This window comes from Adiantum capillus-veneris, chromosome 1, assembly GCF_014529385.1.
Source record: "Adiantum capillus-veneris isolate H3 chromosome 1, ASM1452938v2, whole genome shotgun sequence".
NCBI classification, from domain to species: Eukaryota; Viridiplantae; Streptophyta; class Polypodiopsida; order Polypodiales; family Pteridaceae; genus Adiantum; species Adiantum capillus-veneris.
The window spans coordinates 60,756,261-60,779,302 of NC_140931.1; the positions used below are offsets into that span (position 1 = coordinate 60,756,261).

Here is a 23,042-nt window from a genome sequence, read left to right on the forward strand (position 1 = left end):
TGTTGACAAGCCACCTTCCTTTTACAAAACAATGGATTTGTTTGTCTATTTTGCAGAATACAAAGTTCCATCACAAGAAGGTGTATATGGAGAACTACATCAATTACCCATCACGAGAAGGTGTATATGGAGAACTACAAAGTTCCATCACGAGAAGGTGTATATGGAGAACTACATCAATTACCCATTCCCACCATAAGTTCACTTGACTAGGAAGCTCTGATGCATGTACTATATCAAGCTTCAAATCCAAGATCAAAGAAGACATCCTTAAAGCTATGTCTCCGGGCAGGATATCAAGAAGGATTAAAGTTCAATGGTTCTTGCCTATACATGTCTTTGTGGCATGTTTCAAAACAATGGACTTGTAGAGGACAAAGACAATGTGGCTTAATAGAAGACTTTCTATGACTGAACTGGATAATGTACTTGGAGACGGATGGAGCACCAAAGAAACTTTCCATATTGGTAATAATATTAGTTGTAGAGTAAGCCCAAATTCTATGTCTATCTCATATCAACTATGTCGTCAATCATTAGTTCTGGGCTACGACTATAGGTTATGGAGAAGAAAATTAGGTAGCTGGGTTCCTCTCGACTCTGAAGGAAAATTGTCCAAAGTTTGAACCAAAGGTCACAGTCCATCCACACACCGAGTATAGAAGCCTGATAGTAACAACAAATTGGAGACTACATGATGTTAGAGAATCTCTTGAGTTTCTTGATGAGACATCTCCTAAGTATAGATTCAAAGTGGATAAAATTGTGGTGAGCACAAGGATGGAGAATTCAACCTCTTGCATCACATGCCTTCCCCCAAAAAGAGTTGTATTTGAGCCACTTGCAAGGACTTGAGAAAACAAGTTCAATATTGTAATCATTGCATTTTGCAAATATATTTATCATTTCTCTACCTTATTGTGATCATTATTTACGTTGTTTTAAACTTACATGACACCATGATACACATTTAAGAATCGATAGTTGGTATTAAGTATTTGAAGTACAAAATTATGAATCACCAAAGGGTATATATATGTTCATATGGACAAAATGAACAAAAGTGTACATAGCTTTTGTGGAGTAATCAATCATGAAACTCCACTTTTCTTTTTGCCTAAGAGGATTTTGCATCCTCAGAGACCCCTTTTTCTTTTGTATTCAGAAGGGGGTGAAAGTTCAGGAGTGGGCGGTGGTGGTGACTTGGGCTCCTCAGGGCTTGGCACGAGTGACTTGGGAGGGGTTGGTGCTTTGGGCTCCTGAGGAGTGACTGGCTTGGGTGACTTGGCAACCTTGTTTGGAAACATGAATGGTAGCTTGAAAGGTGAGCTAGGTGCCTCCCCCTTACTGTTCTTAACTGTACGACGCTTTTGAACCTTGAATTTCAATGGTGAGTGGAATGGATGGCCCTTTGTATGTGCTCTTTTTTTTGCAGGGCTCTTCTTCTTGGTGGGACTCTTTCCCTTGGCAGTCTTCTTGGTGGGACTCTTCCCCTTGGCAGGACTCTTCTCGACATAGCTCTTCTTTGTATGGATCTTCTTTGCATGACTTTTCTTCTTCTGATCCATTTTCTTTGCATCCAAACCCTTGGTGACTCTACCTTTCTTTGGTGGCAAAGGAGATTCTGGATCATTTGGGTTTATTGATCTTGCCAAAACCATAGAAACAAACTTGTCCCTCACCCACGTGACCCAAGACTCTGGATAGTCATGCAACTGAAACAAATAGAAAAAGAAATTAAAGGACATGAGTACATACATACATAGTTAAGAAATCAAAATAAATACATGAGCCACACACTTACAGTGAGTGTAGTCATCCTGCACCTTGCCTCAAGATATCTCCATGCATTGGCAAGCACCCTCCATCCACAAGATGTTGAGTCTGTTTGTAAGGGCACTTTTTTATTGTAGTACTTGAAACCTTCTATATTGTAATCCTTATTTGTGGTACTCAGGTAACTAACAATAAGTTTGGCAGCACTGCAAGAAGACACTAAATCAAAAAGCTACTAATAGAAAACAATGGGCCATCAAGCATAGATCATACTTCATACTTACAGTTTACTTCTCCCATGGATACTTGACAATGAATTCATAAATATAATATCTTTCTCCAAAATATTGAAGATAATAAGACTCCAATGTCCTCTACAAAAAATAACAATTAGCTAGGAATACCACAAAAAGTTAAAAATAACATGTAAGGATTTACCCTTCAACATAGGGGTATATTATGTAATTGCAGGTCAGCATGTTAAAATCTTCAAAATACAGCATCCCGTGCGTGCTCCTCCATCAGCAAGATTAACTGCAACGCAATGTCGAAGGGGTTATATAGCATTGTATGTGCTGCAGACCTATTCAATGCAGGGTGTGTGCGCCAAAGAACTTGAAGTGTGTACGCGTGTTGCAGTGCCCGACAGAAAATGGCAGGCGGACACAGGGACAGTGATAGTGTGTGACAAATTACAATGCTATTGATAGCAAAAGCGAGTGATGGACTACAGACAGTCTCTCTCTCTCTCTCTCTCTCTCTCTCTCTCTCTCTCTCTCTCTAGGTAAATTGAACAGTTCGTGGAGCCAGAGGATGTATGATGCTAGGGAGGTAGCGATTGAGTACCCTGCAGGTGAAGGGAGATGGGATTTTGTGAGGGCTTGTCTGCATCTCGCATTGGAATAAACAAGGCATACGAATGAGGATGAGGGCTTCTTTCCACTACATGCGGGCAAAGCAAGGGAGGGTGCATCCATGACGCGGTGTTGTTTTGTGTGTAACCGTGATGAGGGGTTTGGGATCACCCTTCAGGTGAATGGGATGCACTGCATGTAGAGCCTTGAGAGGTGGTGTGAGTGTGAGGAGGGCTGTGGGAACATCTGTAGGCGTTAGTGTTGAGGCTTGCCAAAGGAACAAAATATATCTGAACACAATCTCCCTTCAAAGCAATGTAGGACACATCTTCATGTTGATGTTAGCCGTGCCACTATTCTTTACTCTGCTAATCAAACTCTCTAAACTCTATGGATCAAACTCTCTAAACTCTGATGGTAGCCATGTCTATCCACATCTCCTCTCTATTCACTCCTACTTACCTTTGTCTCCTCCGGCGGAGCCAACGCATTTGTATTCACGTCCACCTTTAATGCGGCATGGTCACACGCACTACTATCTCCCCACCGATGCCTATGCTTATTCTCCTTATTCTTTTGGCTCTCATGCCCAATGCTATCAACTCTTTTCCTTCTCATGTCCAGCACTTTCCTGTGTGAATTTGAGTGCACACTCTCTACAAATGTAGGACTTGCAGCGGGCCTATATTCGTTGCATACCCTTCCCGACTTGTACCGCACTCCACACTAATTGCATAGACTCTTCGGCCCCATCAGTCCCGCCCTTTATTGCGGCGTCTTCTGTGTAGCACAATGAAGACACTTCCTTACTGGGGTAGCATCCTCCACCTTGGTTTTCTTAGGCTTGGGGTTGAGGAGTTTGGTAGAAGGGCGTGTTGCCTTCATCTTCATCGTCATTGCCATCATCATAGTCGTAGTATGTGTTGTAGACATTGGACTCAGATGATGCAGCTTGAATGGCATATGTGGTGGAGGCAGTTTCCAGAAGGCTTTCCGAGACTTCAAGGGAGAGAATTCGTGTATTCCAGAGGCAAACAACAGTGAAACATCGTTTGCTACGCGCACGCCCAGGAGCAGGGGACATGTCAAGGCGGAAGCTGAAGGACACACAATGGTTTCCTCTTGAAAAGTTGTAGCATAGAAACAGGGCTTGTGGTTCGAAAAGACTCTTCGCTGCTCCCATGGCAGTTTTCGCCCTTGTCATCATCACCCAAGCTGCCATCAGTGCCCCAGTCAAGGCAGGCAGACATCACACTTCACAAAAACCAATAGGAGACAGCCAAGTTGATTATTGCCCAGATAATGCAATCTGAATTACTAAGGACAATCAAACTATGAGCTTAAAAAGCATTGCCAAAATTTCCATTAAGTTTTTATTAAGAAAACACTCTTTTCAGCTTTTGTAATTAGTGCAAATTAAATGGTAATTGTCAAAAAAATTATGTTAGAGAAGGGAGTTGGCTCAATCTTAAGCTCATAGGAGGAGGCATTCCTAAGGCGGTGGACAATGGGGCCACCTATGTCCTCATTGAAAAATCCAAGAGGTCGACGATCACTAGGAAGGCGGAGTACTCGAGATTTGCTGTTGTTTGCACCGCATTGGACTTGCCCGTGGGCTTAGCAAGTGGAGACGCATAACCACCATGAGCGGGTGGCAGAGGAGGGGCAATGTCCATTGCCAGGCCAAATTACGAAGAGGAAGGATGCAGAGAGGGGCTATGGAAGAGAGGGTGTGATTGATAGCCTTGTGTGTGATTGATAGCTTCTTATTTACATAGAAATTTAAAGATAGTGTTTGTATCTTAGATAGTCCACGTTCAATAGTTAGCACTGTGATATATATTTTGAAGAAATTATGACTACATTGTTTTTTATTAAATATACTTTTTCTTTCTATTATATCTACTTGAAGGCACATGCCTTGTGATTTTATCACTTGTTTGTTTTGGCTTCGCTAAGGACCCAATTATAAAAAACTGGAAATTGTATCAACGTAGATCCTCGAGATAGATTGCGATGACCATGAAACTTTTGAGGGATGGGGATTTAAGTGCTTTCCCTACCCTTGCAATGTTTCATTGCCATTCGCTCCCCTCTCTTCGGTCTAGAGTGGCACAATCGACATTTTTTTCGTTTTGGCTTCGTTAAGGACCCAATGGTAAAAAACTGGCGATTGTGCCACCGTAAACAGTAAAGACGGATTGCAATGTCTATGAAAGTTTTCCAGGGTGGGGATTAAGGTGCTTTCCTTGCCCGTGAAAAGTTCTCTGGCCATCCGCCCCCGTCTCGTCGGTCTAGGGTTGTACAATCGCAATTTTTTTTGTTTTGTCTCTGCTAAGGGTCCAATGGTAAAAAACTGGTGATTGTGCAACCGTAGACGTCGAGACGGATTGCGATGCCCACAAGAGTTTGTAGGGCGTGGTATTTAGGTGCTTTTCTAGCCCCTGCAAAGTTTCATGGCCATCAGCTCCCATCTCGTCGGTTTAGGGTGGCACAATCACCAATTTTTTGTTTTGCGCTTCGCTAAGGGCCCAATGGTAAAAAATTGGCTATTGTGTCACCGTAGACTATCGAGACGAATTGTGATCCCTATGAAATTTTCAGGGACGGGCATTTAGGTTATTTTTCTGCCCCTGCGTTGTTTCATGGCCATCCGCTCCCGTATTGCCGGTTTAGGGTGGCACAATCGCCAATTTTTCCATTTTGGCTTCCCTAAAGGCCCGCTGGTCAGAAACTGGTGATTGTGCCACCGTAGCCTGTCGAGACAGATTGGGTTGCCCATGAAACTTTCCAGGGGTGGGGATTTAGGTACTTTGCCAACCCTTGCAAAATTTCATGGCCATCCGCTCCCATCTCGTCGGTCTAGGGTGGCACAATCTCCAGTTTTTTTGTTTTGGCTTCGCTGAGGGCCCAATGGTGAAAAACTGGCGATTGTGCCACTGTAAACCGTCGAGACGAATTGCGATGCCCATGAAACTTTTTAGGGACAGAGATTTAGGTGTTTTTCTTGCCCGTGCACAGTTTCATGGACATCCGCTCCCGTGTCGTCAGTATAGGGTGGCACAATCGCCATTTTTTTTTGTTTTGGCTCCAGTAAGGGCCCAATGGTAAAAACACGCGATTGTGCCACCGTAGCCCATGGTGATGGATTGCGATGCGGATCAAACTCGATGCGCATCAAACTTTGGAGGCAGGGATTTAGGTGCTTTCCCTATCCTTGCAAAATTTCATGGCCATCCGCTCCCGTCTTGTCGATCTAGGGTAGCACAATCGCCAATTTTTTTGTTTTGGCTTCGCTAAGGACCCAATGGTAAAAAACTGGTAATTGTGCCACCATAGACCGTCGATACAGATTGCGATGGTCATGAAACTTTTTAGGGGCGAGGATTTAGGTGCTTTGCCTACCCTAGCAATGTTTCATTGCCATCCAAACCCATCTCACCTGTCTAGGGTGGCTCAATCACCATTGTTTTTGTTTTGGCTTCACTAAGGACCCAATGGTAAAAAACTAGCAATTATGCCACCATAGACCGTTGCGGCACATTGCGATGGCCATGAAAATTTGCAAGGACAGAAAACTAGGTGCTTTCGTTACCGCTGCAAAGCTTCATGGCCATTCGCTCTCGTACTGTCGGTCCAGGGTAGGACAATCGCCATTTTTTTTGTTTTGGCTTCCCTAAGCACCCAATGGTAGAAAACTGGCAATTCTACCACTGATAGCCGTTTTTCGGCTCTCTGTAATTGCCATAGTGAGTTATCTCACCCTATCAAATCACTCAAACACTGTGGTTACCCTCACCCTTTCACTGTATATAGGTGTGTGTGAGTTAGGGGACTTTTCCCATATCTCCTTACTGAAATAAAAAACCCTCAATTAGCTAGTCATTGGGCTAGTTGAGCCAAAAAAATAAAAAATATAAGTATATTATGGCCCATGCGTATGTAAATATTTCTTTGTATATAGGGCCTAAATTTTAAAAAAAATCATAATTATTTTGGTATTTATTTAAATATTTGTACCTAGGTGTGTGTTATTTATGCTCTGTATATTGCCTCACCGTTACCACAATTTTTCTTACCATTTTTCATACTCTTTATTCCATATAGAAATATTTTCATGTAACCTTCTCTTATATTTGGTGTAACTCCACCCCAACAAAAATCCAAAAAAACTAGTTTTATTTATGTGTATAGTTTTTCACTATTGTGATTTTTCCCTTCCTACATCTATTTTGTTTTTTTCTAAAAAATTAGAACACCAAAAATATTTATCTTTTTATGGTAGCTTCATAATGAGAGAGATTTCTTTTGACCCCTTTATATTTTTTCCACTTATATTATTTATATTTGACATGTACATATTTTTTAGACCCCTCAATATTTGATTTTCTTAGTTGTACTATTCACTTATATCATAATCTCAACAATATCTTCAATTATAGACCTACCAAATAAGGTCAAGGATAGGTGGCATGCATACATGCACTATGGAGGGCTCACTCTTGGAGGTATTCAAAAGAATCATCCAAAGAAGGACCCCACAAGGACCTTGTGCAGTGGAAAAAAACGGTCGGTTTTGCTGAATTTTTAAAGTTCACTTGCTCTCCGAATTTGAAAAGGTGATACAAACAAAAGTTTTAGCTCGTGGGCTGAACTTTTGTCTCAAATTTTTTCATATTTTTTTGAGCTACGAGCTGTGAGCTATGATTTTATTAGTGGAGCCCAGTTTTCCCATGCTATGCAGCCACACTCTCTCTTCCACTTTATCGTTTTCCTCTTTCACACACACTTCTCCACTCATCATTTCCACCTCTCTCACCACTCCTCTCTGCACCCTACTCACCTTCTCCTCAACCTTGAAGAATAAGAGAAACCATGGTGAACTCATACCTCCCACACACAATTCCATTCCAAAATTGACCACTTAGTCTCATTTTTCCTCCTCCAAATTACCCATATCTATCAAAAAAACCACAAAATTCAGCCTCTTCTCTTAAAAGACAGCATCATGGTGGTTGATTACTCAGCTTCAAATACCTTGTCTCTCAAGGAAGGTCAAGAGTGGAGAAAAAATGTACCGTCAAAGCTAGTGGACCGTCAACAAGCGTCAAAATTGGCCCTACTTAAGACACTTGGAGCATCAACCTTGTAAGAAATCCACCTTTTCTTACCTCTTAAGAGTTTTTCTTCCTTATTTGTATCTTACATGGATACTCCCATTGTAAATATCCAATTCCATTTGTAAACTAATACTAACTCTACTAACACTAACCCACTATGAAAAGTCCTATCACCTCCATTTCTCTCCTCTCTCTTTCATCACCAACTTCTTGATAATTCCAAGCAAAAGAAATTAGATAAATTGCTGAAATTCTAACCCAACCATGGTTAGAGGAGTAACCCTAGCCTTCAAAATTGCTATAAAAGGAGGGTGTAGCTAGCACAAAAAGGGGGGGAGCCATAAGCAAGAGCAGTATGCTATAGCTTGAGAAGCCAAGCTCAACCTCTCTAGAAGGAGCTCTTGAGTGGAAGCTCATTGTCTTATGCATGTGCATGTGTTGTAATAGGGGATTAGCAAGGGAACTCTATGCCATTGTAAGAGAGAGAGTGATCATTCAATTGAGAGTAGGAAATCTATCATTTCTCCTACTAGTGTAAGCCCAACATTTGCTGAATCAAGGAGGGTGGATTTGGACTAAGCTTGGATACTTTGTCTCCCTTCCAACGTGAAGTAATGGACAACAATGATGCGTAAGTGTCTTGGTGTTTTTTGTTAAGTTCTTGATAGCTTGTCTCTGGTGTTGTCATCAATCTAGCCATAAATCCCACATACTGTAAGAGGGCGACAGGGTGGAGAGGACTCCCTTGGCTTTAAGACAGTGATTGGGGTGGCTTTTCTTGTGATGTGTTGTGGTGAAATTTACGCAAGCTATGTTGAACAAATACTAATCTCACTTTGATTTGTCATGACAGATTTGTAAGAAGGTATTAATGCAACAAGCATCCCCTCCCCCTTTCTCTCTCTTTCTTAAATATATAGTTGTGTTTGCTTGATCATTGCCGATACGTTTCAAAGCAGCCCGAGCACTCTCTCTCTCTCTCTCTCTCTCTCTCTCTCTCTCTCTCTCTCTCTCTCTCTCTCTCGTGTTTTAGTGTGTGAGTGTTCCATTGGTGTTAGGGTTAGTGTAAATTCCTTGCTTGTTTGTGGGTTGCTCTAACGATTCTCCTCTTTTGCGTCCTAGTTCGCTCTTAAACTAGGTGGTGCCCCTTGTGTAGTTGGGATTTGGCTGTGGGTTTGTTGTTTTGGTTTGTGTTGTGTTGTGCCCCAGCCCCATTGAGCAGCACGGGAGCCTTGAAGGGTGTCTAGAGGTTGCTCTTCTTATTGCCCGCCCCGGACCGCCTCACCACCATAGTCCATCGAGACGAATTGTTATGTCTATGAAACTTTTTAGGGGCAAGGCTTTAGGTGCTTTCCTTGCCCTTGTAAAGTTTCATGGCCATCCGCTCCCATCTTGTCAGTATAGGGTGTTTTCGTTTTGGCTTCGTTAAGGGCCCAATAGGCAAAAATTGGTGATTTTGCGATGCCCATGAAACTTTTCAAGGACATGGATTTAGAGGTTCTCCTTGCCCATGGAAAGTTTCATGGCCATCCGCTCCCGGCTCGTCGATCTAGGGTGGCACAATTGCCAAATTTTTTTATTTGACTTTGGTAAGGACCCAATGGTCAAAAACTGGTAATTGTGGCACTCTCAATGAGTGAAAAGAGACACAAGGGGAGGCTGGACAAGCCCTTCTTTCCTGGGATTCCTGTCACTCTTCAAAACACGATTAGGAATCGACACGCCCAAGCAAACTTGGGTTCGTGCAACCACAACAAGCAAAAAAAATCTTGTGGTTCTTGTGGTTCTTGTGGTTCTTGAGTGATACAGAACACTTCCAAAGCTCTAATACCAATGTAAGGTGCAGCGGAATGATTGTTTGCGCTTTGCTCAAGATGAGTGCTCCGAATTGTGCTCAAGGTTCCTTTTAGTTCTTATGGAAGGGAGAGCCTTCCGTTCTTAATGAAAATTCCTATGATCACAAACAAAGTGAATGAACACTATGCGTGCAAGTGTATGAGACTGAGAGATAGAGAGAGAAGAGGGATACGACACAAGAGACGTTGTAAAACCCTCCTCCGAAGGCCCCACTCTCGTCGGCAAGAGTGGTCTACTTATGATTGCACAAGATGGTACAATGACGATGCAATGGACTGATGCAACTTGGGACTATGCCGATGACGACGACAGGGATGACGACGACGACGACTTTAGGGCTGAAATCTGCAGTCCTCTATCTGCTGTCTAAAAACACGCTATGGCTGAAAATCTGGGACTGTTTTCGGTGGCTGAAAATGACTGTTTTGGCTGCGTTTTTGAGGGCTGAAAATGAGGTTCTTCTGCAACGTCTAAGGCTGAATCTGCTGCTATCCATGCATGCTGAAAATGCTAACTATCTGCTGCATAATTGGCTGAAAATAGAAAATGCTGACGTCCTTCTGTAGCGTTAGCAAAAACGCTGGCTGGTTGGGACTGTTGGCGATGTTGGCAGGGCTGAAAACGCCAAGGCTAGGGGGGAGATGACAGCGATGCCAAAAACGCTAGGCGATGGGAGGTTCTGGGCTCGCCAAGGAACTTGGAGAGGTCTTGCTGAGATAGAAGGGGTACCTGCTTCCTGAGAACCTGTTGTGCTCCTTGCTCATCTGCCAAAGAATGCTAGCTTTGGTTTGCTTATATATTTTCTTAGCAAAATTGACCTACCTACTTTTGTTGGAAACTCACTTAAAAATAATAAGTGAAAAATGTCAAAATTAGAGAAAATAGGCTAAATGCACTTGAAAATTCCCTTGATGGAATCTGATGGATTCTGATGGGAATACTGATGATCATGCTGTGTGCAACCAGAGGATATGCATCTTTACTACATGACTGGGCATGCACGGTCTACGAATAGACTCACAAAAGTGCCAAATCACTTCTAAATCTAGACTGAGTAGACTGACTGAACCCTGATCATGTTGTAGCTTGTCCATGGACACATAGGGTTGGATGTGTCACGTGACAACTTTATAGAATTTTTTGGGCGGTGATGTGACCAGGATAATGGACACCAATGGGACCATTGTGGACATCCTCAAGAATATGCTCAATTTCATGGGGGAAGACACACCGCCTCAGAACACCATCCGGCCCTAGCTTGTAGAGCTGGCCTCCAATCAGAGTAAATGGTCGAGGCTTGAATAGCAATCTTCTCTTTTGCAAGGGAGATGCATTCTCTGGCTACAGCCAGTGGAGAGAAAATGCAAGACATCATCGTATCATTCCAGAGTTGTATCCACCTTAAAGAGACTACTATCTGGAAAGTCATCCGCAATCCCTATAGCTTTCTCACTTGTTTGAATGCGAGAGGGATGGTCAGCCATAACGTGATGCTTGCCGGGACGAAGACCACCTCGATATCGAGCTCCTGAAATAGAAGTAACCACCGCCACACTCGACTTGCAACTTGCGGCTTGTTAAGCACATAGCACAGAGCATGGTGATCAGTAATAATTGTGAAGTGGACCCCTAATAAATAGTGACGAAATTTTTGTAAAGCATACACAATAGCCAAACCTTCCCTTCCTGCCGTGCTATAGTTGTGCTCCACTTTAGTAAGCAACCGACTTGCATAGTGAATGGGCCTATCCAGGTTGAACTCCTTGCTAGGTTGAGTCAGCACAACATCCACAATCGTTTGGCTCAAATCCGTATGCACATGAAAAGTAAGAGACCAATCATGGGACACATACAAGTTTTGTCAAGGAGTGTAGTATCCTTGACAACATCTTTACTTTTTGGGAGTCATCTGCCCTCACACGCCTCCATGGTGAGGATCTGGTGATACTTCTCGATTTTGAGAAGGCCTACAATAAGAGTTGATTGGGACTTTTTGGAGGGCAATCTACGCAGGATGGGCTTCTCAAATGCCTAGATCAGACGTGTGCCAGCTCTTTACAGACGGGCACACAGTCAGGTACTCTTGGCAGGTGGTAGAGGTGATCGTTTCATGCTCACACGTTCGGTCAGACACGGCTGCCCTCTTGGCTCCTTCCTCTTTATCTTCTATACTGAGGCGATGAGCAGATTTTTGGTTTCACAGCAAGTTGGTCTTCGTGGCTTAGCGCTCCCTAATCAGGGCGACAAGCTACTGGATGCTGAGATTGCAGACGACTAAGCTTTGTACTTGGAGGGCCAGGAGCCCAACCTTCACAAGTGTGAGTACGCTCTTGAGACTTTTTGTTGTTCATCAGGCGCAGTAATCAACTGGAGAAAGATAGTGGCTTTCTCGGTTGGTAGTGCTCCTACACCTTATTGGCTGCCAGGTGTGAGGGTTTCAGATAGATACCCCCAGGGATTGCAGTTCGATACTTGGGCTGTCAAGTTGGTTTGGACTTGTCTCTTGAGCAACAGATTGCCCCCTCTTGTCCATCAAGAGGACTGGTTACACCGGAGCTCTTCACGAGTTTCTTTGGCAAAACAGAGTTGGTAGTAGCCAACCAGGTGTTGTTGGCTACTCTGTGGTACATCACATTTGCAGTTCCTGCATCAACCAGGTAGAGAGGCTGATCAGGAATTTCCTTTGGTCACAACGAGACACTCAGATAGCCCGGGCAAAAGTGGCCTGGCAGGTCACCACTCTACCTTGTTCTCAGGGAGGTGTGTTCTTTTGCACAATTTTGCTAGTACTGAGAAGTTTGTTGTCAGAGGATTGCTTCCAAGGGAGGAGCCTTGGAAGGAGTTTTTTCTTCAGTGGATTAGTGCTAGAGTGCCTCAGGCTAGAAGCCCTTGGAGACCTTCAATCGGATGGATTTTCATAAGGATGCGCAAAGTTGGCCGGAGCAGGAGACTGGAGGACCATTTCTCTGTGAGTCTGCTCCGCTCCTAAGGGCGGCTACGGAGAGGCCTGGAGCAGCACCAGCCTACTTGCACGGAGGAGCGCCTGAGACAGTCCCTTGTTTGGAACCCCATGGTTAGCAAGAATGATGAATTTGAATGAATGGATGATGACGCATGTTGAATGATTCTAGTGCATCAAGATTCCCATATGAATGAGGTGATTGGATATTGTGGTGAGCGCATCAAGAGTTCCTACAGGATGAGATGGCTACACAGGGATCTAGATGCATCAAGACTTATGGATAGAGGAGATGACTAGATGATTGAAACATTGTGTTCAGTATGACCTAAGTGTGTGAATGAAGAACTTTGAAAATAGAAATTTCCAAAGATGATTTATGTATGAGATTATTAATGTTCTCTAGAAGAACTTGCTAGTTGTGTGCGGATAATAGGTGAAACCAATGGATGACGAAATCGGAGCAATGAATGCTCCAGATGAACCTGACAACAAATAATAGGATTAAGAATGAGATGATGATGATTTTGGAGCAGTGACAACTTCCGAATGAACCCGATAATGAATCATGAATATTGAATCACGATTAATTCAATCCAATTGTCGTGAGCGCATCAAGAGTTCCTACGAGATGAGATGGCCACACAACTAGAACCGAATGATTGAACCACTCTGTTCAGTATGAATTTAGTGATGGATTGGGATCCCCAAAAATGATTACTCGCACGCGTGCTTGAGACGAATGATTACCCACACACAATAGTGCTTGAGTGAAAAATCTCAGGATTAATTAATTCGACATCAGTGAGGTCCGGGATGGATCTAGATGCGATTACTAAATACGTTATTGGCAGTCATGGTCTGAGATTTGGAATGAAATTTTCTATGATTGATTTAATCTGTCATGTGATGTGATGTGATGTGACTGTCCTCTTGTCGTCTAGTGCGTCGGTACTTAGAGTTAGTGTCCACTGAACTAATTTATGGCTTATGTCTGATTTTGTAGGCATAATCGAGGGCAATTACAATTCTTTCAAAAGGGGGGTGTGTCATAAAATGTCACAAAATGATGATGTGGCAACACTACTTGCACACACACACACACACAATGACCCTGCGACAAAATGCCACGTGGCAACAGTATGGAATCCCGTAAAACGCGATGACAAGCTGACGTAGAAGATTGTCCGAATTTTCTCTTTTCACACTGGCTGCCGACGTGACAAGACAATACCCAATTCCGTCAACTGTGCTGGTTCTTTTTTGGCAGTGTTTGAGGGCAAGTTGCGTTTTGGGACTCTTTGCTTTTGAGTTAGAGGCTTTTGAACAAATTGCTTTTGAGTTTAACTACTTTTGGGGATCTGCTTTTGGCATCCCTTGTAAGAGTAAAAAGGACCCAAGGGCCTCACTCTTCAGAGAATCTCGACGCAGAGTCTCAGAGCCAAAGACCCGCGGGAGTTGTACTTGGATCAATCATTAATATAAAAGAAATACCGAAAGGGGCGTCAATCTTTGGGGCCAATCTCCCTAGGCACGGAACCACGCCGGAACGTGTCGACCAAATTGAATTGTGATTTTAAATTTGTAAAGTATTTTAAGTAATTCTCTCGTGTGTCGTGCCCGATTCTCGGCTTGAGGTACCCAAGTCCTGTGACATACCTTGTCGATTCTACCCAGGGGATAAATGGTTCTTTGGTTGGTCAAAGTCACTGTGAATGGGGCGGGCCTAGTAGGCTGGAGACCTAATGCCAACATAGTGAATTCAGGCATGAGGTTGATGCCAAATCCCCCATCAACAATGACACACAAAACATTTTGCCCCCAAATAGACATAGTTAGACGAGAACTCTTGTAATGAATAGGAGAGTAGAGGGATATGAAATCATGTAAGACTGAGAGGGTTGCACTGGGAGGTGCCCGCCACTGGACCCTGCACCAAGGTACAGCGAATGAATGACTGTAAGAGTGTCACTTTGAAGATTTGCATCCAGCTTTAGCATGTCGTAAAGGGACTTGTTGAAAGGTGTTCTTCATGATAGTCTCTGTTGTAGGCTTCCTGGTACTTTGACCTGCTACAAGTCAAGTACTACTTCCAAGAAGGCCCCATCAATCTCAGATAGCATAAAGATCGGTCAGCTATTGGCACCGGCGGGTGGCTTGTCAGATGTTGCAGATGGACTAGGTTGTTGAGGAGGAAATGGAAGAGTTGGAACTTCAAAAAGACTGAAGCCTAAGGCTGCTTGTTGTGACCTAGTGAGGACACCAGTGGGTTCCTCCACTTGGTAGTACCCTATCCTTAGGGGTAACCACATGTGTAGAAGATGACGGTTGAGGAATAGTGCTTACCGCAATCACGTTGATCTTCAAAAATGTGAACTCTTGTTGGTTAGGACTGAGGTTGAAGACATGGATGCCCGTTGTTTGGGACAATATTTACTGTAGTGACCCTTAGCCTCGGGGCAACGAAGGCAAGGCGGAGACCCTTTTCGGGCAAGGGACACTTGCTTTGGTAATGCTCATATTCCCCACACCTGTAGCATAAAATGGGGCAATTGCACGGGCGAGGTAGCGGACGAGGTGGTCTCTGCTCTTGCTACATGGGGTTGGGAGCTGAGATGTAGAAGCTCTGAGGACTTGAGGGGCACTAGCATTATTTTAAAAAAATGAGATGGAGAGGTGCTTTCCATACCTTGCACAGGAGGCATAGGAGGGGTTGTCAGCAAAGGTGGCATGTGGTTTGGATGGTCATAGGGAGAAACCATATTGGATGCACGAGGCAAGCCTTGTTGAAGTGTAGGGGCGAGGCTCTGTTGTGATTGTCGCATTCCCTTCAGATAGTAGCACTCCTTGTCATCATTGCCAGACTCTTACAAAAGAGACAGTAAGTTTGAAAGTGGGCATCCCTGTAGAGGATGCCCGGGAGAACGGCATGAGCTACAGCAGACCATAGCCTTAAGACTATTGATGAGCCTTGAGCTCCTCCAACTCCCGCTTGATCTGGTCCAAAGCTTCTTGATGTGGGGGTTTCTTATGTCGAAGAAAGAATGATCTCTAAGCTCGTTGTAACTTCCGGGCTTCGAGTTCCCTACGTAAAGAAGTCAAAGGATCAGAAGGACTTTCCCAAAAGACTGAGGTGGTCTCTACCTGAGGGGAGTTGGTGAACAGCTTCCTAGCCCCTTCTATCCTAGTAGGAGCCACGACAAACTCCTCGAGAGTGGCGTCACGTCAGAGAGAAGTTTTGGGAAGAGCCTTCTCCACCCACTTCAACATAAATTCACCTTGTTGCTGAGGAATCTTAGCGACCAAAGACTTGGTTCTGGTCATGAGTTCTGCAAAGGTCTCATTTATCTTGAGCATCAAGTTGGCCAACTCATCCAGAACCTTCTCTTGGAAGTCCCTTGGTCTGAAAGCATCACAGAACTACTTTTGTAATGTGGCCCAAGTCGTAAAGTGGTTCTCTGCAAATTGATTGTACAAGCCATCCAAGGTTGATGGGAAGAGTACTAGGTAGGAGTCTTCTCGATTGAGACCACTATCCCTGCAAAGTGGTACAAATCTCCTAGCATGGTCGTCTGCATCCTCTGTGGAGAGACCTTTGAAAGCCGGAACCTTGATGTTCACCTTAGCCAGAACGCTTGTCAGCTCCCATGGCTATCTGCTCCCGAGCTTGTTGCTCAAGAGGTTGTGGTAACCGAGTGGGTGAGAACTGTACTAGGAAGAATGACTTGAGAGGGGAGGAACTGGTTGAGGAGTGAAGGTAGCCGCGTAGGAAGATAAGGGTAACGGGGCTGATGGACTTCTACTAGGCACAAAGGGTTGGCGATTCCGATGGTAGTACTTCAAAGGACTCAGTAGTGGACTTTGTCGCTCTTTTGACTGTCGTGTATGTGGCACGCAGTAAGGAGGAGCCCACCCAAGCTTTGGTCACAAAGACCTTCAACTTACTCAACACTGGTCCAGACTCCACTAGACAAGGATGAGGAACAAGACAAGCCAGTCGAGGACTAGGCTGCTCGAGGGAAAGCTGGACGAGACCAAGCTCAAGCTGACGATGCTAGCCGAGACCATTAGACTAGCACAAGTGAGGGCTTAAACCAGATAGCTCCTTGACCTATGGGCACAACAGAGTGAGAGTTCGGTTGAGGTCCCATTGGGCGTGCCAAAAAGGAGAGCACCTAAAGCGGAGATAATGTGTCCTGCTCTCTATAATAGGTGCTCCTCAGCACAATGTGCGTGAAATCTCACTCCAACAGAATGAAAACACTGAAAACGATAAATAACAGAGCAAACACAATGACTCAACAGTAGAACCTGAATAACATGGGACTCGACTAACTCAATGAACCACTATAGACTCTGGCATGGCAGCACACATAGCTCCACGCCCCAGAACTCACGGGTAACTCACGAGTACAATAGGGTGTCGAGGCTCAAGTGTGCAAGGATGGTGCAGACGTGTTGTGCATAAACTCAAGACTCCAGACATAAGAAGCCCGACCATAAAAATTAGATGATGATCCTAATGACTCCAAACAGCTACGGATATATACAACCATAAAGAGCCACCAACGTCTCACAAAATATCCAATCCAGCTAAGTCTATCTTCAAACTGTGGTGGTGGTGGTGGTGATTTGGCCCCGTGTTAGCTAGACTACCATCCGTATCTCCGCCACATGTCATTGTCCAGGCGAGAGTCCGTCCAATGTGTCCAACTGTAACTAATTGTCTCTCTCGTGCCAATGACATTGTAGCGCTGCTACAGTTGGATAGAGTATCTGACTAGGAAAGTACTTGCCTCTTGTCGAGTACGCGTATAACAATATCGTGCATTCGTCTACGGGAAAAGCTCTTTTTGAGATTATTTATGGAAAGCCTTTGCTTCCATCAATCTTTTTTAAGCAGTGTTACCCGAAACGCGGAACGAGAACGGGAACGGCAATGGGATCACCGCGGAAGGGCGCGGAACGGGAGGCATAAAAACACCAAAATAATGCAATTTTAAGGTCTATGTGATTGAATAGAAGTAGTATCAGAGTCCTTTGACGACTTTAATACTCACAAAAAACTTGATTTGAAGACCATTCAACCTTACTACGGCAAATGTGTGTCGTATAGACTTGAGAGAGAGAGAGAGAGAGAGAGAGAGAGAGAGAGAGAGAGAGAGAGAGATTTTAGCCTTGTAGACTCTAGAGTCTACACTTCAAAGCTCGAAAGAGACTAGAGCTTGAGAGTTAAGACTCGAGACTCGAGAGGGTAGATTAGCCCTTGAAATTTTGTGTGCGTTGTGAAGGTAAGGGGTGGAGAGAGGCGCATTTAATAAGGGGGAGGCTCATAAGATAAAACACCTAAATCTGAAAATCTACCCATTCCCAACAGTTCTGGGCCGGCCGTTCCGTTATCAGATGCCTCTCCGGAATGTTCCTGACCGTTATGGGCCATGAAACCCCTCCGGAATGCCATTCTGACGTTCCCATCGAATGGGGTGGCGTTCCCCAATAACACTGCTTTTAATTAAGGATAAGATATTTGCAGCAAATGAGTTTGTCTGAGATATGGACACTACATATGGGCACGTCAAGAGAGTAATACTAGGCTCTCAAGCAAAACACGAGAAAGTTGCGGACAAGCATAAATGGAATTTAAATTTTATGGTCAGTCAATTGGTCTTACTCAAGTTTGAGAAGGTGAGACTAAAAGAAACAAGCGACTCATAAGGGGAAGGTGGTAAAACTTTCCAACCGTTACTATGGGCCCATTAGGACAATTGACTAAGTGCACAATGAGACATTCCGATTAAAGCTACCGCCTAATTGGAGGATCCGTAATGCTTTCCATGTTAGTTTAATCCGGTAATATGTGCAATCCCCTCCAAGTCGGTTTATTGCTGAGAACCACCTAAGGTTGATGAAATTGAAAGATACTCCAACCGGAGCAGATCATTCATTATCAAGGGCGGCCACTAAAGTCCGAAAAGATTATACAAAAGTATTCGGTGAAGTTCAAGAACTAATTTACTTTGGATGCTTACTGGATGACCAAGCACGAAAAAGCACCTTATCCCGAGATTCTGGAAAGATATGTACCAAGCACTTCAATTGAGGACAACTATTTAAAAGCCAGAGGGATGTTACTAGGTTGACTATATTCTTATTTTTCGAGTTATTTCTATCTAATTGAAATTAAGATATTTAAATATGTGCACTTGAATTGTTAAGTTGGGAATTGTAGATCTACAAGAACTGATAAAAGTCATCAGGAACGAACATCTCTGATGTGTCATATGATGGGGTAACGGATATTCCTGATGCATCTCAAGATGGGTGACAAGGAGCATCAAATAGGGAATATTTCGTTGGTATGAGAATGAAATCCGAACTCTTACGCATAAAGATTCAAGCACATGAATAAAGATGGGTTTTCAGAAGCTTTGAATAGAAAATAGGATGTTTTTGAGTGCTTTCCGAGAAGCAGACCCTTTCCCACGAGGAAGTCTGTGTCTATGTAACAAACTTACACCCCAAGTCTGGAATCTATCGTGACACGAGAGAGATTTACTTCAAACACTTCACAAGATTTAATCACAGTTCAATTGAGTCCACACGGCCTGGCGTACTTCTATGCCTAGAGAGATTGGCCCCAAAGATTGGCGCCCCTTTCGGTATTTCTTTTTGTAATAGCAAATGAGCAAGTACAATTACCGTGATTTGTAACAAATTCTCGCAATTCTTGCGACACCTCGACTCAGTCTGCACGACCTCGTCCGGCCACCCATCAATGAGGAACTCTACAACAAGAAGACAAACGCTTTGAATGTTTTCAGACGACACACCTCCTACGTCTGTCCCCCTAAAAGTGATAGAACTACAAAGCAACCTTTTGCCAAGAAAGAAGGAACCACAATAGGACTTGTTCCATATTCACAACATCTTTGTACCTGATGCTTCCAAGGAATTATGCAAAGCCTATGGAAAGACTTGTGGCCACAAAGACCTTATCTTCTTCGATCCAAGAGCCACCAAAAATTTCATCCACCAGGAGTTTCTCAAGTAGATGGACTTTTGAGTACGACCAGTTTGTCGAAGCTATTGAGGCCAAGTTAGCTATAGGTGATACCAAGTTGTAGTGATCTTCTTGTCACCATTCAAGGGTATCACCACAAGGTAGACTTCCACATCATGAATTTAGGGCATTGCGACGCTCTATTGGGCATGTCTTGGCACGACAAGAATGATAATGCATCCAGATCCGGAACAAAATCATCACTTTGATCCAGGATGGCAAGCCAACCGTTTTACGAGTTCGACTAACAGAAACCAACCTTGATTGATTTTAGTTTTGCTTTGTATTTAGATTTTTTGGAATACTATTTGAAAATACTTTTGCAAATTGTTGAAGTAAAATTTATCTGTCTAAAACTTGTCTTGGTGCCGATTGAGTTTATTTGATTATGTTTAAATGTTGTTTGAAAACCTCTATACGACGCAGGCTTGTAACTAGAATCCTCCGAGCAACACAAGCTGCGGTCTGGGAAGCGTTTGGTTGCATTTGGAACCCTTTGAACGACTTAGACTTCGGGTAAAGGGAGCATTTGGTTGAATCTGATTTTTTTATGTCATGTGTTTGCACATGTGGACTCTGTGTCATTTGTAAAGTATTTTGTGAAGCATATGAATCCAGTGCATCAATAGTTCCAAATTGGATGAGATTTCCTAGTTATGCAGGCTAGAGAATGTGTTGTTTGGTACTAATGGCCATTGGCATGTATCCATAAAGGCACCGTGGGCTAAAGAATCAGATTGAGTTTTTTCAGCTTCAATTGCGGACAATCGCTCTTCTTTCAAGACGGGGGTATGTCATAAGTTGGTGACGTGCCAACACCCCTAGGAGTTTAGGGCCTTCAAAACCTAAGTGTGGACAATTGACTGAGATCATACAAGTCGTCGTGCTGACATGGACAAACTATATGGACCATCCCATAAATAACAGAAAAATAGTTGGTGTGGCTTGGCTGTAAGAACGGACGTAGCAAAGGATTAGCACCAGCTTTTGGAAATAGAAGCTTTTCACTGAAGTTGATTTTCAAGGCTAGGGGACTTTAAATATGTAACATGGGGGCTTTTTCTGATATACCAAGTTGGTGGAAACAGAGAAAAGCCCGAGAAATTGTACCTTTGTGAAGAAATATAAAAGAAATACCGGAAGGGACACCAAGATTTTGGGGCCAGTGCTCTGAGGTGAAGCTCCACCTCTCTCTCTCTCTCTCTCTCTCTCTCTCTCTCTCTCTCTCTCTCTCTCTCTCTCTCTCTCTCTCTCTCTCTCTCTCAGTTGTGTTTAAAGTGAAAAATGTTTGTTTCAATCTCTTCTTTTAGTTGGCACGCGCTTCCCTCGCCCAGCATGTGCAATCATCTACACGTAAAAAGATATCCGCCTGCTAATTCTGAGGCTACAACTACAATATAAAAGCATGCAAGTTGTGACTAGTGCCTCATCTAGCAAGGACGCTCAAGGCAGTGCTATTGCCTCAAAATCCGCTTCTCGATGCGAACTGAGTGCTTAGATGGACTTCGTCAATCAAAGATTTAGTCTAACAAGCACACCTTCCCTGCTTTCAACTACAATCTTGGTCATGCATTTGGAGCACTAGAGTCAAACACCAGATATGTTTTTTCATGTGGATACTTGCGCAGACGCACTAGCCATGCCCATGATCGGACATGTTAACAATGTACCATCATATAACAGGAGTCCTTGCACCATTGTTTTGGATTTTTCCCTAATGGACAGCCGGTTTGGAGAGCGGTATTGTCACCGTATACATGTGGTAGTGATGTATGGAACACACTTGAGACTGTCGGGGCATTTTTTGAATTTTCCCTCGCTAGGAGGTTTTTTCCCCGTACATTATAAATATGACGATCACTCTAGGTCTATCTTATCTTTTCATTGCACACTAAGTAATACACTCTCTGTTATGTGCCTTGAGCTTCGTTCGTCTTCTCCAAGCTGTGTGTGTTTTCTTGCAACCCTAATTCCAACAATTGGTATCAGAGCAAGTTGCATCCTCCCGAGCTTAGTCGTCAGCAGCTCCAGCACACGCCTGCTCACTTTCTCTGATTTCTGTCAACTTTGGCATTCTAGGATAGCTCATAGAGCATCAATCTGCTCATATTTTTTATTCGGGCTCATTTCGGCCTCCGTTTCCACTACAGGAAATATTGCGCAAGCTATTTCCTCATTTTGTGCAGAATTTTTGTTAGTATCGTTTTCTGCATAACAGGTCTCTTACAGTCTTCTACGGTTTGTGCTATATAGCATGTGTTATTCCCACTTTGTTTCTCCTCTTTTCGCGCAGTTTTCACATCAAGGGCAGCATTTACATGGTTGACAACAACACAGATGTGTTCAAGATTTTTGTTCCTGAGGATAGATGGGTACAATTACCCTATGTGGGCTTATATGATGCAACATGTCCTTGTGTCAAAGGGTGTCTGAAATATTGTGCAAGGCATTGATGTACGTCCTAGTTCTGAGGATGTAGACGATGTTGAGGATGTTACAGTTTTGGTGGCAGGATTGCTGAGCAAGCTCGTTGGGATGTAAAAGATGTGAAGGCTCAAGCATTGATTGCGTTGTCTGTGAAGCGCACTATTACCCCTCACATTCATTCAGCGAAATCTGCAAAACAGTCTTGGGATATTCTGGCTGGTCTTTATGCAAGTCGCAATGAGGCAGAAATTGCTTTGCTGCGTAAAGAGCTGGAGTCAAAGATTATGCATGAGGAAGATAATATGGACACTTTCCTTGCTGATGTCGAGGATATCAATGAGCAACTTATTTATGCAGGCGAAGTCATTTCTGACACTTCCCTTGTGCAAACTGTTCTTGATGCTTTTCCATATTCTTACCAAAATTTTGCTAGTCCTTCAAGACTTATGACCCAAGGAAATCCAGAAGTTGTCAAGCTTAATGCATTATACACATTGCTATTGCAAGAGTCGCTTTCCAGAAAAAACAGGTTTAGACAGCGAGCAGTCAAACATGCCTTTATTGTTGCTCACAGAAAAGGCGGTAACAACAAATGTAGCCACTTCTCATGGTTCTTCTGCGACTCATAAATCACTTGTTTTTAATGCTTCTGTTGGCAGTAATTTGTCTGGGAATTCTAGTGAAAAGGGCAAAAAAAAGATGCGTTGCCGACTGTAAAGCTAATGATCACTTGATCAAGCAATGTTCTAAGGTGAAGCCGAAAAAGGCTAAGAAGAAAGAGGTTGCTCCATTACAAATGTTGGTTCCATTACAAATGCATCCATTGTTAAGTCTTTTGCAAAAGGAGATTGTGATGCTGATGTTGATGCAGAATGGGCTTTCAGTGCAAAGTGCACTTATGATCCTACTGTCCATGATGCATGCATGTCAGTTGCTGCAGATTCACATGTGTGGTATTTTGATAGTGGTGCTACAAAGCACATTACCTT

General features: G+C 43.5%; 1 protein-coding gene and 1 pseudogene across 2 annotated transcripts in view; both read right to left on the reverse strand.

Annotated features, from left to right (window-relative positions):
• Positions 1-1,012: 1,012 nt before the first annotated feature.
• The window catches only part of LOC147464866 (uncharacterized), a 42,185-nt gene continuing 20,155 nt past the window's right edge, over positions 1,013-23,042 (reverse strand). The window contains exons 2-5 of one of the 2 annotated variants that reach the window (XM_086510326.1): positions 2,215-2,310; positions 2,061-2,150; positions 1,805-1,982; positions 1,013-1,715 (exon numbers count right to left, since the gene is read on the reverse strand). In XM_086510326.1, the coding sequence (XP_086366452.1) occupies positions 1,137-1,715; positions 1,805-1,982; positions 2,061-2,150; positions 2,215-2,279 (912 nt within the window). In that variant the 5' untranslated portion in view covers positions 2,280-2,310 and the 3' untranslated portion in view covers positions 1,013-1,136. The remainder of the gene's footprint in view (positions 1,716-1,804; positions 1,983-2,060; positions 2,151-2,214; positions 2,311-23,042) is intronic. The other variant, XM_086510317.1, reaches the window with a different exon arrangement.
• On the reverse strand, positions 3,075-4,306 carry LOC147464867 (uncharacterized; annotated as a pseudogene).